The following is a 17594-nucleotide window of genomic DNA, read 5'->3' as shown; positions in this document are numbered from 1 at the left end:
TGTTCAGCTGTACGTAGCACTGGTGAGGGCACACCTTGGGTCCTGTCCAGTTCTGAGCCCCTCAGTTCACAAAGGACATTGAGGTGCTGGGGCAAGTCCAGAGAGGGACAGCAAAGCTGGTGAAGAGTCAGGAGCACAGATCTGATGAGGAGCAGCTGAGGGAGCTGCTGTTGTTTAGCCTCCAGAAAAGGATGTTTAGGGGAATTGTCACTCCCTACAACTACCTGGAAGTAGGGTGTAGCCAGGTGCGGGTTTGTCTCTTCTCCCAGGCAACCCAGCAAAAGGACAGGAGGCATAGCCTTAAGCTGGACCAGGGGCGATTCAGGTTGGACATTAAGAGGAATTTCACAGAAAGGGTGATTAGACAGGGCGGTGGAGTCACCGTCCCTGGAGGTGTTAAAGGAAAGACTGGACGTGGCAATCAGTGCCATGGGCTGGCTGACATTGTGGCGTTCGGTCAGAGGGTGGACTCCATGATCTCAGAGAGCTTTTCCAACCTCATTGATTCTGTGATTCCGTCACAGCTTCGTGAGGCCCGATCACGCTCTGGGCCCTTCGGTGCGTGTCCCTGCAGCCCGTGCCCGTGCTGGGCACGGCCATCCCGCCGCCTCCTCCGCGCCTGCCGGGCCGCGCTTCCCGGCCTACAGCCCCCGCCGCGCCGCGCGCCGCCGCGCGCCTCCCGCGCATGCGCCCCGGCAGCGGCGTGTGGGGCCGCCGGGTCGGGGCCGGGCGCCCGCCCTGAGGGGACGGCGGTGGCGGCAGCGGCAGCAGGTGGGTGCCGGGGCAGGTGCGTGCCGGGGCGGGCGGGGACCGCCCTTCTCCCCCCGGGGCTCTCGGCTCCGCAACTCCCACCGCGCCGGGGCGCTCCCCAGGAGCTGTTGCGCCACCTGTGCGGCGCCCCCCGCGCTCACCTCACCCCGGCAGCCCCTGCCCTGCTGGCTCCTCGGGGGGCCGAGCCCGCCGGGGCGGCCCCGCTGCTGGGCTGCGTGCTGGGCGGGGGTGCGCGGCCGCGGCTCCGCTCGCCGGGCTGGGGCGGGGGAGCCGGGAGGGACCCCGGCCCGATGAAGGCTCCGCGCAGCGGCCGCGCTGACGCAGGGTCTGGCTCCGGGAGTGACTCACGCTGTGCTTCTCCGTCTGCGCTGCCCGGGGCACGTTCTTCCTGCGCTCCGCTTCCCCCGGCTGGGCTCCCCCTGCTCCCCGGGACGTGGCTCTCCTCTAACCCGCCTCTTCTCCTGGCCGTGGCTGCGACTCCCGGGGGTCCTGCTCTGCCATACTCATCTGCTCTCCACGCCTGCGCCTTTTCCCAGTGCCCCGGAGGACAGACAGTCTGTCTCCTGTCTGGCTGGGGGGAAGGAGCAGTCACGAAACACAGATGGAAACATGGCAGTATCCCCTAGGCAATGGGCACAAATAGACGTGCTGCAGGCCCTGTGATTGTCAGCTGTAATAAATGTTAGAAGGAGAGCAGGAGGCAGATGTAATTCTTCGTACCTGGTGATGTAAATCCAAGGAAGCAAAGAGCCACAATCACGCGGATTTAAATCTCGTTGCAGGCAGTGGCTGTGGGCTCCGGGACGGCTCTTGATGTGTCTTCACAGAACTGGTAAGGGCTAGACAGAAAAAATTTCCTATGTGTGGCTTTGCTTCCTTCCTGATTTTTCTGAGGGATGCCTGAATTTAAGCAGGTGCTTTCCTTCTAAACAAGTCAGTTTCAGTGTTGGTGTGTGGGGGTTTTATGTGATGTCATAGCTTCCTACTTCATGATGTCTCAGCCCTACTCTTGATGGCTTGCTGGGATTTTTTTTCTTTTTAAGGGGGGAAGTGGGAATAAAGGAAGAACAGTGCCTTGAGGAAATGGATCCTTTAGTGCAAATAGATGGAAGAGCAAAGCAGTCTTACTGGAATTAAGATCAGTGGGTTTATAGTAGTGCAAGACTCTTAAATCACTCAAGAAGGAGCTGTCAGCCTAGCAGGAGTGGGGCACTGCTGTGATTTTGCTGAGCTGTTGATCATGATACAGTTGCTTGCTGGATAATCTGAATTCTAGATTAGTTTTTCAGCTGCTACGGAGTCTGGAGTTGCGGCCTGGAAAGAAACAGCCACTGGAACAAAATTCAATTTCATTATTTATTTCTGGATCCACACAATGTGTGTGTGACTGTCCCTATGCAGAAAGAAAGGCTGAATTCCTACTCTGGAGAATTCATAAAGTAAAAGGAAATGAAGAGGGTGAGAAGAGGCATGACATGTAATTGAAGAGGTCAGGGTGGAGACTGGTTGTGTCATGTTAATACAGTGTTCATTCTGTGTTTAACAGAGTGAAATGACAAATACTGCCTGTCTTAATTCCTGATTATGATAAAATTTTGATAATGTGGTTTGATATTCTTAGGGAGATGTCATTCTTAGTGACTCTTCTTCTGAAGAAGGGTGAAAGGAATTCCTGAGAGGCAGCAGAGGGGAGGGGCATATTTCTGGAGGAATTGCACTGATCAGGGAATGATAGAATTGAGGTGAGCAACGTACTGCACACTTGCTCAGGCCAGAAGTAATTCTCCAATTTTAGGTGTCTCTGCTGATGTTTAGGTTTTTCTTCTTTGCTGTGCATTTAACCTGTCGCTTTCCCACAAGGTGGGATCTTCTGCCAACCTCAGTGTTCTAAAGAACCTTGACAATATTAAAAGACAGGCAACAATCAAAATATTTGGCTTTTAAAAAATACTGTGTCTTACCTAAGGTGACATGGTAACAGTAGAGATTATTGGTTCAGAGATGTGTGTGAGAGCTGCCAGTCTTAGTCCCATTCTTGGTGAGTTGATTTGTGTGTTGTGCAATTGTTTCCGGTGTTTGGTATTTGGGATGCTTTGACAAGGAATTAGTGATACCGTGTTTGAGGCAATAACTGTTCTGCAAGTGGTTGGAATGATGCCTCTTCCTGGCTCTAAATTGCAAACTTCTCACTGACACATCAGAAGTAATGAAAACTTTTTAAAAATAAATCCTAAGGAGTATTGCAACTTTATCTGCAGTAGTAAAGTTAAGGTGTTTTATATTTTAGTGTATGTGGTGCTACAGCTTTTGTAGCTAAATCAGCAATGACCCTTGCTGGTGATCTGTATCACACTGGTTATTCTAGATCCTACCCTAATTCAGATGGATAAGATGCAGAGAATTTGCAACTGTCCAGTAGGAGGAGGTGAACAAACAGCTTCATTCTGTGTTGTGCTGTGTTGTGGGTGTGGTGTCCTAAGTGTCCCTTAAGAGATGGAGAGGTTTTGGTACTTCAGGTTTGTGTCCTCAGCCACACTAAACTTTTCTCTGCCACTTCTTATCCCAGGGTCAAGGGTTTTGGTACATAAAGCTTACACAGGCTGAGTATCTGGGATTGCTGGGGAAAATCTCACTTGTCAGCTGTGTTACTGCTGGCACTGGCTAGGGAAGAGAAGGATGTTGTCTTGCCACATTTGTCTTTGGGGAGGTCTCAGATTTTTTTAAACTGGAGTGTAACCAGTTACATTGGTAACAGAGCAATTTTGTTCCTGATTTAAGGAAAACACCCTGGAAGAAATGCAAACACGCTTGTTTTATGAGATAGGCGAAGAGAAGAGTGTTGGGAAGAACACACAAACATTTACAGAACTGGTGGACATTACCATACTAATTGGTATTAGTATGACTACAAGAACTGTTGTTACTGCCCAGTTAGTGCTGGTTGGGAAGTATTTGATGATTCAGAGATGAGAAAGAAAGTCCATAACCTGACAGTCCTTTTCTTCTCTGGAGAAGAAATCTTCCTGTTCGCCAGAATCGGGAAATATCAGAGGTTTTGTCTTGTTTTGTTACAAATGTTAACAATCCTTGTATATTTTGCTTTTTTTCCTCTTAAGTTATCTGTGCATATAAATTCCTTCAGGGAGCAAGATCTAAGTAGTCCAACATGACATGCTAGATAAGAGCTTTGCAAACAGTCCTGAGAGGTGTTTCAAGTGTTACTAACCTCTTCAGAAAGTTGACTCCTGTAAAGACAAAGCCCTGAAGGAAAAGTTTTGAATGCTGTGGAATATACTTGCTTTAAAAGCCATTTTTTGAAGCCAAATGAAACAAGACCTGCTTAGAGTCCTGTAAAGTGAATCTGACTTTTTTTTTTTGCGAATACCGGAGCAAATAGTAACAAAACAGAGCTGCAGGAGAGTGACCTGAAATGAGCCTGTGCCTCACCAAGGTAACAGCAAAACCTCTGCCAATCCTCTGAGGCCCTGTCAAGGAGGAGCCATTGTTCAGGCCCTTGTTCCATTGTCACTGGGAGCAGTAGGATGAGACCAGCTTGAGAATCAAACTTGCACCCAGGTGAGCCTACAGGACTGCTGATGGAGACAGCCTCAGATGGCACTGCTTGTCACCACTCAGGACAGGGATGTGATATAAAAGACTTCATAATACTTGACCTAAGGTAACTGTCAGTATGTCTTTTAACCTTTCTTTGGTTGGTACAGCCCCACATCTCTAACAGGAATTTTTTTTTCAAGTTTCTTTATTCAAATGAAACTGGACAGTTGTGATTGATTGCTTTCGACAGACATCTTTTACAGTCTTGCAATGGACCAGAAAGTAAACAACTCTTCGGAAATTTTTTTGGAAAAGCAAATTTCTGTAGAGCTCTGCAGAAGTGCCCTGGTATTATTAATAAGCCCTGTGCTTATTTAGGTGAAATTTCCCATTTATTGTGCAGTACTTGATCCTCGTGGAAGATATGTTTAGACACTAATGAGAAACCTTTGGTTTATATGTGCATAGTGGTGTTTAACAGGGAATTGCCTTTACCCTAAGCCTTGAAGGCTGGGGTGACTGCAGGCCTGCCTTTTTTGGCACATACAGGTCTTCTTGCCTCTGTGTTGAAAGCAAGGAGAATTTTGCTGTGCAGTGAAAGTGAGCACCATGCAAGTTTGTATCCTGGCCTCTCTTTCTAATTTCATTTGATGCAAATAGAAAACCCCAAAAAATGTACTGTTCATGTACTCAACTGTAGTCGTCCTGTGTGAGTTGCAAGGAGCACTCTCTATTCCTGTCACATACTTTTTCATCACTCAAATAATGGGAGTACCGGGAAAGGGGAAACTCCTCCTCTTCCTCTGATCCCAAGGGTCTTGGCTAACAAGAGGTTCTCCACAGAGGTGCAGTTCATGCTTAGCTGGCATGCTGTTTGCTTTGGAGCCAGGTAAATAAAAGGCAGTTCTGCTCTGGAAATAAAATATCTGTTGATGTGTAGGATATCTGCATTCTGCATAAGTCGGTGTTCCGTAGGGGTGTTTCTGAGACAAGGTTGACACATTGAGCTGTGGTCAGGAAGTCCATCTGTGATCCATCTGTCCAATGCATAAGCGGTAGGAAGCAGGATTCCACTTTTTCACATCCTTATTTTCAAAATGGAGATGCAATGGACACCTAGCTGTGCAAGGAGCAGAACTGTTACATGGAAGTACCTTTTAGTTACCTTTCTGCATGGAATTACATTTCCAATGAGGGCAGGACTCGACAAGGTGCTTTATGGCAGGAGACACAGAGTTCCAGTTTACCTTTTGCTGCCTCTGTTGCTCTTATAGTGCCCTGAGGCAGCTGGGAGGAAATACTTTGCCCTGCCACATTCCTGCTGTCAGTATGTGATCCCAGTTGATGACTGGGCAGCACTGGAGTCCTGGGTGGTGCCTCTGCAGTGGTGTAACCTCTCAGCATCCTGCCTATTTGCCCACCTCGCTGCTCTCCAGGTCTCTCATCCCCCTTTTGAGATCTGCCCTAAGCTTTTGGTGCATCTCTGGTTCACTTCCAGTACTACAAGAAGTGGGGTGAGGGCATTTAAAGTTCCCAGCTCTTTATTCCCAGTCATGTTGTAGAGAGAAAGCTTGAAGGCCGCTTCCGCACTTCCAGCCATAAATGTTGCTCAACACCCAAAGCAGTGTGAGGCTGGTCATGGTTTGTAAGCCTCAGACAGGAAGTTTGGGATGAGCCAAGTTCATTAACATCATATTGACTCCTTAACCAGTGTCTGTGTGGGATTCCAGTTCTTACAAAGCCAGCCAGTTAGGATGTGTGGAACAGGAGCTCTCTGCATCCTGTCTGCCTCCCTTGGTCGGGTGTGTGGCTGCTCTTTGCTCGCTTATGTATTTGTCTGGGAGGCTGGAGTTCTCTTCTGACTCTGTGTGCAAAGCAAATATTGACTTGTGGACTAATGGCATTTGCAGCTCCAGGATATGCCTTTGCCTGACTTGAGGGAGACGCTGATGGGGGAAGGGAAGGAAGGCCAAGGGTGTCCTGCTGAGAGTTCCCTTAGACATTTCACTGAGCAAATCAGGATTATAATTTGGAAAACATAAGTTTTCTGGTTTTGAGAAGACAGAATTGAACTGCCTGGTTCAGTGCAGAACTTTTGTCTGATTTCTGAGAGGGAGATGTTAAATTGGATTCAATCTACTTGGGATTTCAAAAGCTGAGCTGGAAGAGGCTTCTAGAACTACACCTACGTGCATAGCTTCCTGATGGGTGCTGTGACTTTCAATCACTTCTCTCTCTTCCAAAACTTTCTTTCTTAATAAAGGAAGAGAATAGAGAACAGTGGAAACCAGCTGTGGCAGTGGGATTTACTGCATATGCTTTTGCTTTCTGTTCATTAAACATAAAGGAAAACAGTTTTTCCCATGCTAGCTTACTGTCAAAAGAGGTGTTGTAACTGTCAGAACAGAGGTGCAGTTCTTGTAACAGTGAATTAAAATTATTCTAGAAAGAATTCTGTTCTGTTCCTTCTGACAATACTCAGTGGAGGTTTCTGCATAGTTACTGGTTGTGAAGTTTTCAGGATGCAAAAACATTGCTTGGTAAAATGTTTGTCTTCTGCACAGTCTGCTAGAGGTATGCTGCCTTTTTGGTCGATTTTTCTTTTTTAACCAGTGGGACAAGAACACTCTTGGGAAAGAGTTTCTGTCCCAAAATAAAGGTCCTACTGAAAGGCTCCAGACAGTGTAATTCTGTGCTTAGCACATCCAGGGCCTTACCACCACAGGCTTAGGTGGAGATCACCTAAGCAAAAGAGGCCAAGCAGGTAAAACACAAGCAGCAGGAGGTTGCTGTCTGGTGTTTGCTAGAAGCCAGGTAATTGAAATGTCTCATACTACAGCTGTGGGGAAGAGCCAGTGTGTCCAGGGGAGGCACACTATTTCCAAGTGGAAGTAAATTTGCAGGACTCCTTTGCAAACATCAATTTCTAAAGGACACCTGCACTAGAAAGTAAACTAATTGGACATAATCCTTCATGGTGTGTGTTTGCAACTCCAACAAAAGTGTTGCAGGTGGAGTTCTTCAAATGGCTGTACCTGATGCTGACTTCATGTTTCCATTGTAGTCTTCTTTTTCAGGTACCTCACACCTGTGTTCTAGCAGGCTGGAAACAATGGTGGTGTGATTTGTTTTGGACTCTGAATTCAAAAAGTAATCTGTGATTAACAGGTGCTATTTGCATTTTAGCAAAAAATACATTTGTTTCAAAATATGAAGATTACCTGTTGTGTGACCAAAATTGCTTCATATAAGAAGTTTAAATTGCCTTTAAATATGGGAGATGTTCCTTAATGTGTGTGTGAAACTGGTTTTAATTTTGTAGTACTGAGGGTTTGGGAGTTGCCATTAATATTTGTTGCATCTGATGTATTTTTTTCCTTTGCATTTCTTACTGTTGCTTTATTTCAGAATTGTACAGGTTGCAAATAACAGCAATTTCCCACGTGTGGTTTCACAAGCTTTGTGCAGCCCTTTTTGCTACTTGCTATCTCCTGGCTAGGAGAGCTAGAGAGTTGCTTTAGGTTTATAACAAGTCAGTCAAAGGAAAGACCTTAGTATGTCAATCCCACATATGAGATATCCTCCTCCTGGCTCACACTAGGTGGTGCCTGACTGTGTCAGGGAACCTTCTTCCCAGTTCCTGTGATGCTGGAAGGACTGGTTCAGTGGCCTCAGCACTTTCTCTTGGATACACCTGGCTCTGAGGGCAGTGCCCAGGGCAGTGTCTCCATGTGCCACAGCAGGAGTCTTCCCTTGGTGTGATTCCTGCTGCTCACCCTGCCCTTCTGCACAACCATGTCAGCAGCAAGGTGAGCCTCACACTCTCTCTGGCCTCTGTCCCAGATGGGTGCTTGCAGGAAGGTTTCTATGGGAACCAGGGGCAGGAAAAACCTGCCCACCAAGTTCAGTGCTCTAATGTCAGGGATAGGAGAGCAGGCAGGGGAGTGATCCCCAGCAAGGCGGAGGCCAAGACGTGATGACGTGGGCAAGGGAGGGTGTTCCATCTGCTACACCTGTCTTGGGACAAGGAGAGACTCACTCAGCACTCCTGCCCTGTTCCAAGCACTGTGGTTAATTCCCTTTTGATGGGGTTTTTTCTCAGCCACGTGCCTGACGCCCTGGCTGGCTCCTCTGCAGCAGGTTGGGTCAGCAGTGGTTGTACGTGCAATGAAGGTTGCTAGTTGGCTGAGGGGAATCTCTACTCACAAGCTCAAAGCACTGAGGATGGATTCGGAGCACAGACAATGACAAGCGTGGCAGACGAACCACGTGGTGACTGCATTCCTAATAAAAGCCACTGGAAACAGGGTTCGCTGGGCTCGGAGAAGGCAGGGGAGAAGGACGCCTTGCAGGCTCAGGAGCAGACAGCCATGGTTGCAAGGCAGTGAAAAAAGCATCAAAATACCTTCTCAGCAATGTTGAAAGGGAAGTAAGTAATGTCAGCCAATTTACCTTCTTGGGGTGCATGCACTGTGTGTTCCCATGTAATAGGAGCATGCAGATGCTCATTTTGTAATTGTTGCTGTGTCTTCAACTACTAAGAGTTGAGTTGGTGCTAAGGGAAAAAATGGGACTGGAGTGTAGGGAAGAACACACAAACATTTACAGAGCTGGTGGATATGCAACTGACCATCCTGTGGACAACACTACTTCTCAGAAACAAAAGTTGGGTTTTATTTGTTTGTTTGTTTGTGATTCTTTTTGCCCTAAGCATTAGTGTCAGAATGGATCAGAGTGTCTGTTCATCCTTGCTGGCCTTTCTCAGGCAGAGAATTGTTTAAATCCATAAGGAGCAAACCTTATCATTTGTGTTCCCAGACACAGATGTTTTTTATGCTTTTACAGTGCTCTGCAGCTGCTTATCTTGGAGAGCTGCAGCAAGTTGGTTCCTGGCTGCAGGTGCTCACTGGAAAGTTCACTGAGATGCAAAGGCAATATAACCTTGTACTAATCAGAACTGTGAAACGACTTGGATAGGGCCTGTGGGATGAATCCCTGGGGTTCCTCCTTTTAGCAGCTTACAGTCATAAGTAGCTTTACTGAAAAGGGAAGCTGGAAAAGCCATCCTAGGTGTGCAAATGTTAGTTTCTCCCAGGTTCTTTCCCAAGGAAGTGTGAGTGGCTGATCTATCCCAGCACTGGCTTTATCTGCTCGGTAGAGGTGGCTCTTGCTGTTCCACACACAAATTGTAAGGTTGATCTTAAAGTCCAGAATCTCTCTGATTATTGAAGTATTCCATTGTTTTCCTGGAAATCCCCACAGAAATCCCCATAAAAAATATGCTGTTAACTAGTGTCAGGAAAGAAGGAGGGGAGCTCTGTTGCCTGATTATTTCAGAGGAGCCTGGTTCATGACTCATTGCAGAGGTACTTGATAGCATCTTGTCCACATCCACATGTTTCAGGGACTTGTATTCTGCAGCCCTACACACTTTACTCCTGTGCTTTGTGGTGCTACTCCTAAAGTCTCTTTTGGACTTAGAGCATCTAATGATTACCCCTTAAACCCTTTTCACCACTCCTGTCCCTTCTCCATGGTCAGTGTCTTCAGAGAATGATGATGTGTGGGGTATTTTCTTAGTTTACATCATTAAAGAAAGGACTCACTGTATGCCATTGAAAAGGTGTTAAAAGTTGACTTGTTTTTTTGACATTCTTCCAACCAGCAATGCTGTTATTTCCACAAGAAATTGGGCAAATGACAGTGTGCTCTTTCTAGCTGGTCAGTAAGTATGAAACCAAAAGGAAATTCCAGTCTCTGGAATTTATTTCTTGTATACTAAGGAATTTAATTTTCACATGAGGAAGTTGTGTGTGAGGGGTCTGTCAGTCCCCCACCATGTTCTTAGATGTTAATTGAATTCTCTCATAACACTTTTTTTCTTTTTATAACAGGGGTGTGACATCTCACCTCTGTGGACAGCATTTCTGGACCTGCTGACACCTGTACCACTCAGCCTAGTGCAATGTCAGGTGAGCACACAGAAATTGACACAGTATCCTTGCTTGCTCTGTCTTCAGCTGAAACTTCATAACAAAGGTTTTTGGTTCCAAGAGCCATTCTTTACACGAACTTACTTTGTGGTCAGATTGAGAGAGAGGAAACTTTGTGACCTAGGACATTTTCACTCAAGGTGAACTCAGTTCCTTCTTTTACAATGTAGAAGCTTTTTCAGCCATTGAACAGAGAGGAGGAAGGAGGTTGAAATGTGTTCTGCCTTCCCCATTTTTCCTTAAGATTTGCTTGATTCTGTTCTCTCCCCAGCACTTCCCCCAAAGTGAGTGGCTCACAATGACTGTGAGAGATTTTTGCTGTACAATGGTAGGTAGCTCTAGGACATGGAAAATGCTGAAGAATAACTGGAGTTCAATTGTGGACTTCTGAGATAGAAGCTTCGCTAAAATTAGGTCTTCTCCTTCTTAGAGAAGCCAACTTTCCCGCCTTGTACTTTTTTCTAACCTTCCTTCCTGGTCAAGCTGGTTATTTCAGGGCACATAACCATGGGGGAGACTATGCTTCAAGGCCGAGTAGACCTTGGTCTTGCTGATAGAACAACAGAAGACTTTCTATTGTTTATCTGCTTCAATTGCAAGACTCAATGTCTGCTTGTATTCCAAGGGAAGCTGTTCACTGGGATTCTACCTGAGACACTGGAAGGGTGCTTGTGTTGAACACAAAATACCAAGATTATAGGCATACTTCCCATTGGGAAAAAAAGGGAACAGTTGAGTATGTTTCCGAGGGCTCTGATTTTTCATTCTGGTGCCTGAGTGACAGTTTCAGGGAACTCTGGAGTTCTGCTGGTGCTGGTACATAGGAGGAATTTACTTCTAAAATAATATTTATTTGATGATGATATCCTTGGCTTGTTGCTGATTATACAGCTTTTCCAAGCCAGGTGAGTGATCATGTGATGCCATGGAACTATTTCTCTTCCCTAAGAATTGCTTTTTTAGAGATAACTCCATTTGGCCCTTTTGCTCAATAAAAAAGAGCAAAACCATCAGAAATTACTGGCTTCCCTGGTGAAGTGGGAGCTGTCTCAATGTTTAGAGTAGCAGTAGCAACAAACTGATGAGTGAGTCCTTCCCATGCTGGAACAGTCTGTATGGAGTGTGTATCTTCCAAGGGTGTTCTTCCAGATTTTCACTGCTATGTGTTGATCTCTTTCTGTTTTTAGGCCATCACACTCCCTCTGCTGGGGGTCCTTTCTCAGCACTCACACCCAGCATTTGGCCTCAGGAGATCCTGGCAAAGTACACACAGGTACAGTGTGGGACAGGGTGAGGATGTTCTCTGGCTCTGCAAAAGTAGAGGGAACCTGGTATTTTCTGGTGGTCTCTGAAAGCCACAGGGAAAAGGAGAGAGAGGTACACATTTCCTCCAATGCTTTGGTTATGGACTTCACAAGTTTTGTGGTTGCATCCTGGCTTTTGCAAGAGGATCTTGCAGAGCACAAAGAAACTTCTCTGAATTATTTCCCTGCTGTTTTGCAACTATTGCTCCACTGTAAAAATGTTGACACCCTCAGGGAGCCTCTGTCATCATCAAGCTACTTTGGTCAACTTGTGCATGGCAGGAAATGCTAGTTTCAAGCTTGTCACCAGGTGGGTAGAGCAGGAAGGAAGGAAGCAGCTGTGGAATTTTGTAATTTAGCCACAGTATTTGCTGAAAGCAGATTAAAGCTTTTTGTTGGAGTTATGTGGGCAGTGCTTCTTGCTTCTTAGGTGCTGTCTGGTTGTAGTGCTTGCAGGAGTCCCCACAGGAGGTGCAGGTGGGCTTGCAGGAAAGGGGAGAGAGCAGTAGGTTTTTACTACTAAAAAAATCCTGGAGGTAATCTCCAGTGTGTATCCCCCAGTACGCCCCAATGCCAGCCATGAGCACGGTTGAGATTTGGGTCATGGACCTTAATTTTCTTTGGCCTATAACTTGGACTTGCATCACAGGTGCAATCCCAGTTTTGCCTGCTGCCTTTCAAAGGAAATTTGAGAGCAACAGGCAGAAGATGGAGTGGTGCAGGGAGCTGAGTTTGCAATGTGTGTGCAGAAGTAACAGGAAGGATGGCTGTGTATTAGTGATGCAGGCAGTAGAGGTCACTTTAGCTGGTGTGTGTATATTCCTTAGTCCATGAAGGAGGGCTGTGCTCACCTCCAGTTCTGATCTTGATAAGATGCTGAGCTCAAGTCCTGCTGGGAAAATCTTTATAGTTTTTTTCCACGGAGAAGTCAAAATGGCAACGGCAGACAACATCTCCTCAGCTGGGAATTGTGGTGGGAGGCTTTAAAAATTAAAGGGCAAGGGGTCTAGTTGCTCAAAGGGCACAGAGTGGGCAGTGGTGGGATGAGGCAATATCTGTGTGTCTCTGTTTGGTTCTTCAGTGATAAACTGCTGAAAATGTCTGTTTTCCTTCCTTCCTTCCATCTCCCAGAAAGAAGAATCCGTCGAGCAGCCAGAGTTCCGCTATGATGAATTCGGTTTCCGAGTTGACAAGGAAGGTAAAACCAGTCCCGTCCCTCCCACTTGCATTGTGTTCAGCTCCTCCCATGCTTTCAAGTGTGGCAGGATTTTGCAGCCATTCTGTGCTAAGTCTTGTCTACCCACCTGTTTCTGTATCCTACTGTTTGTAGTCAAGTGCATTAGATGTGCTGGCCTTATGGAAGTCCAGAGCACAGACTATGCAGCAGTCATTTCCATCTCCTTATGCTGTGCCATGGGGAAGAGGGAGAAGAGTTGAAGAGTTACCATTTCCATTAATAGCTGCATGCTGGAGAAGGGCAACTTTCCCATTTCACAGTGGGATCTCCTTTGTGTTCAGTAGCACTGCAAGGGCTCATAGCAGACACAGTAAAATTTGCTGTCTTGCTGAAAAACTCATAGCCAAGGAGAGCGGTGGTATGTTCTGCCCACCTCAGCATCTCAAGCAAGGTGTAGGGCAAATTGTAGGGGAAAAACCTACATCCTAGTTTTTCTGCAAGCTATGGACGCAGACCATCAAATAGAAGGAGACATGGAGCGCTGTTGAAGCTGAGCATTAAACTACAAGCTGTCTGCCTTAGCAAAGAGAAAGAGAAAAAAGTAGGAGATATGGAAATTGTTTCATGTGCTCTGGGGGTCATTCCCAGGGCTCAGGCTGTATAATGTAAGGGCAGAAGTTCTTTGCATGTGTGCCCTGAGGCACCTTGAGTCAGAGAGGATCCTCTTTGAAGCAATGACCTGAAGATGAGGACAGAACACAGAGATTTTTTTTTTTTTTAGCCAGAAAAAAAATATTAGCTGTATTATAAAATCAGCCAAAAGATTTGGAGCGCATTGCTGGGATGTATTATATGATGAAGGACAGAGTGCTTTATGTCAAACCTGTCCTTTTGCTAAAGTATCTATTTTAGGAAGCCAGCCTCAGGTTAAGGTGCTTTCTCATTGTGAATTTGGAAGTGTCCTTATTAAAGCATTTTTGGTGATTAAATATCCCCAAAGTTAACATTTTGCACCTCATTACTTCCATGAGTGTATCGCTTCTGCTTTCCAGCTCTGAGGCTTGCTATGCTTTTGTCAGCCTGGTTTACAGATCCTTACAAAACCCAGCAGGGTGACTGTTGCCAGGATCTTGTCTAATTCCAGCTACACTGTGGTCTAAATCATAAGTAGAGACTAGAAGCCTGCTGACTTTAGTTTAGAAGCTTCTTTAGTTCTCAAGGTCTTAAGCCTTTTGCTTATGATCATAAAATTTGCTGCATGGAGTAGGCAGTTAGAAACCAACCTTTGCCTTTTCATGCGTGGAAGATATGAATGTTTTGAACGTGCTTTTTTCAGATGGCCCTATTTCCCACTCTGTCATGTGTTCATTTCCTCTCCTGTTCCCTTTCTCACTTGTCTCCATTCCTTTCTCTTCCCTTTGCTGAAGCAGATGGTGCTGAGCCAAACTCCAGCAAGCTTCTGGGGGTCCCACTGACAGAGGAGCCACAGCAGAGGCTCAAATGGCAGGCTCATCTGGAATTCACACACAACCATGATGTGGGCGACCTCACCTGGGACAAAATTGAGGTCACCCTGCCACATTCAGACAAGCTGCGCTCCCTGGTGCTGGCCGGCATCCCACATAGCATGAGGCCACAGGTGAGAATGCTGCCTCTTCTGGGCAGGCACTCCTGCCTGGAGTAAGAGATCATGGAATGGGATCTCTCGAGACAGCAGTTGAGAGCCTGCCAGATGATGGCTTTCTGTGGCTGAGTGACTTCTGTCTCTGTTCACCCTGTCCCCCCAGCTGTGGATGCGCCTTTCAGGGGCTTTGCAGAAGAAGAGGAACTCAGAGATGTCATATCGAGATATTGTGAAGAACAGCTCTAACGATGAAACCATTGCTGCCAAACAGGTAGGAGATCCTTCCTAGTGCTGAGTGGGAAGAAGGGCAAGATGTGCTGTGTGAGAGGATGTGTGGTTAAATCCTGCTAAAGCTTAATCCTGTGGGGCATATTTCTCCTCTGTTTTGTTGGAAAAAGAATTGTTTAGCTCTGCTCTTTCCGAGGACAGCAAGAAAAGGGTTAGAAAATGTGGCAGCAGCTCTCTGGCCACAGAGAGCAACAGACAACTTTCCCAGGCCTTTCTGGGAAGGGCTGTGAGAAGATCAGAGAAAAGAATGAGAAACAATTCTTATCTTAACTTGCTGCACCTGTTGTTGTGAACATATGGAATGTGTTATGGAAATTGGTTTACCAAAGGGTGGTTTCCTAATTAGCCAATGGTGATTGTGTTTTAATTAAAGGACCAATGAAGTACCCGTGTATCGTAACTATCTATAAAAGCAATGGGTTTCTTAATAAAGATAGATTGATCAGCCTTCTGTGAATCATGGAGTCAGTGCTAATTTTTACCTGCGATATCTGGTGACTGCTGACTTGTACTGCAGCCTAGGCTGAAGGCACGGGAGCTCCCTGCTATGATAAGAAAAATGTTGCAGTTGCATCTCAGCAAACATCCTCATAGTCACTGAGGGAAGGGAAGGATGAAAGGCTGACAGATGCAACTCCCTTGAGATTGTGGCAGCTGCTTTCAGAGGGCCTTTCTTCCCTCGAACACAATGTTTCTGAACATCTATTAAAGACTATTAAAGGCTGTTTTCCCTCTTCCTTTGACCTCACGGATTTGACCAGGTTGTTGGTTTTTCTCTGGAATACGTTCATTGAGAAGGCGTGCTTGAAATCCAAGCAGATGTAATTCCCAACTAGTCTGTTTCCTATTGTCAGTGGTGAAACTAGGGTCTGAGTTTAGGCAAGTATTTCTAGGGATTCAGCAAGCCACTGTCTGCACTGGCATTTTCCCACACGTCAGTGAAGGCTGTTAAGCTGACCCCAGATGCTTGGACAGGGACATCTTCTTTGGTGCCTGAGGATTACGGGTGGGTGTGGAGAGGCAGAGTTCCCTGAGGCAGGGGGCTGGGGGAAGTGCAGAGAGCTGAAAGCAGATTTTCAGATGCTGCAAGCTGACTCTGTCCTTGTTTATGGCTGCCTGACAGATTGAAAAGGACTTGCTACGCACAATGCCCAGCAACGCCTGCTTCTCCAACATGAACAGCATCGGGGTGCCACGGCTGCGCAGGATACTACGGGGACTTGCCTGGCTCTACCCAGACATTGGATATTGTCAGGGCACTGGCATGGTAACTTGCTTTCAGAGTGTCTTTGTGATAGGGATCAGTTTGTCTCTTGTTGCTACACCGCAGCAAATGATTTGAGGTGCTGCCAGATACTGTGGTCTCCAGGTGACCTGAAGAGAAATCCCTTTCACCTGATACTTTTCCTGAAGAAGGGAGAGCAGAGTAGCACCATACATCCAAAGATATGGAAGACTTTGATCCATCTGTTGGGGAAGGGGCAGTCATTATACTGAGGAGAAATCCCTTCAGTAGAGACTGCAGTAGAGCTCCTGCAGAAGGAAGATTTTTGTCACCTAGATACTGGTCCATCTCTCCATGTGAGAAAGTGGGGAAAGAGTTCTACTCTTAGAATATGCAGTTTTTCTCTACTCTTAAGAGTTCCCTCCTAGAACATAGAGTTTTTCTTCCTTCAAAATCCTAGGTGGCTGCCTCTCTGCTACTCTTCTTGGAGGAGGAAGATGCCTTCTGGATGATGTGTGCTATCATTGAGGAATTGGTTCCTGCCTCCTACTTCAGCACCACCCTCATGGGTGTGCAGACAGACCAGCGTGTCCTGCGGCAGCTCATCGTGCAGTACCTGCCCCGCCTGGACAAGCTGCTTCAGGAGCACGACATTGGTAAAAGTGTGCCCTAGAAATTTCTTGCCAAGGTGACACGCAGACAAAGAGTATTGTTTTTTTTCCACAAAGGGGGAGCAGCAGGGAGAGGAGTGAACCTCCTGACCCTGGAGGCAATGCATGGAGGAAAGCCCTTAGGAGAGTCCACCTTCACTGGTTGACTGACTTCCTTTGTTGTGATTATTTTCCATGTCTCTGTTCACAGAGCTCTCCTTGATCACCTTGCACTGGTTCCTCACCTCTTTTGCTAGTGTTGTCCACATCAAGCTGCTGCTGCGTATTTGGGACCTCTTCTTCTACGAGGGCTCTCTGGTGCTGTTCCAAGTCACTTTGGGCATGCTAAGTATGAAGGTAATTCCCAACTCCTCTCCTGCCTTTATTGTTCAATTCTGAGATTTAGGGCCAAGAAGGTTTTGTATCCTCTTGTTCTATGTGGTTTGGAAGTGTGTTAGGGAAGACAACTTCCTGCTGCCTTCAGAACTGGAGGCTGTGAAAAACTTCACTGAAATTAGAGAATGCTGTTTCCCATGCATACCTAATTTGTTGCCACATAATTAAACCTCATCACCTGCCACCAGCTGATTTTATCAGTCTAGATCCCAACCTGTCCACTGTATCTAAACCTAAACTGAGATACCTCTTGATTTTGCACAATCTGGGAGGAAAGAGAAAGCCAAAGTTAGGATCATCTCGGAAGTTTGGATGCTATTGCTTGAATGCTGTAAGAGATGAGCATTGTCCTGACTGCATTTGATTTGGCTGACCTGATATTTTCCTTTTCTATGTGAAAAACAGTTTTGTATTCAGTTTGCTGTGTGAAGGGCAAGGGTGATCCTGGTGGGAGTAAGGGGAAGGTGGAGCACAGTTTGACATGGTGCTCTAGAGTGCAGCTCCCATTCTCTTATCCCTAGCAAGATCCCTGCTGTGACCAGTCCTAGTGGTCGGTGCAGAATAGGTTTGAGTTTGGTTTTCCGTGCTGATTTGATTTCATTTCAATGGTG

The 17594-nt window shown here is 46.4% G+C and overlaps 1 protein-coding gene across 1 annotated transcript in view; it reads left to right on the top strand.

Moving 5' to 3' along the window:
• The first annotated feature begins 692 nt into the window (after positions 1-692).
• The window catches only part of SGSM3 (small G protein signaling modulator 3), a 29351-nt gene continuing 12449 nt past the window's right edge, over positions 693-17594 (top strand). Inside the window, exons 1-10 of the mRNA XM_041416944.1 lie at positions 693-771; positions 1554-1603; positions 10221-10298; positions 11507-11592; positions 12755-12821; positions 14231-14439; positions 14588-14695; positions 15836-15979; positions 16398-16593; positions 16799-16944. Coding sequence (XP_041272878.1) covers positions 10292-10298; positions 11507-11592; positions 12755-12821; positions 14231-14439; positions 14588-14695; positions 15836-15979; positions 16398-16593; positions 16799-16944 — 963 coding nt within the window. The 5' untranslated portion in view covers positions 693-771; positions 1554-1603; positions 10221-10291. The remainder of the gene's footprint in view (positions 772-1553; positions 1604-10220; positions 10299-11506; positions 11593-12754; positions 12822-14230; positions 14440-14587; positions 14696-15835; positions 15980-16397; positions 16594-16798; positions 16945-17594) is intronic.

This window comes from Onychostruthus taczanowskii, unplaced genomic scaffold (assembly GCF_017590055.1).
Source record: "Onychostruthus taczanowskii isolate IOZ18803 unplaced genomic scaffold, ASM1759005v1 scaffold53, whole genome shotgun sequence".
NCBI lineage: Eukaryota > Metazoa > Chordata > Aves > Passeriformes > Passeridae > Onychostruthus > Onychostruthus taczanowskii.
This window is presented reverse-complemented; position numbering and strand designations above follow the sequence as displayed.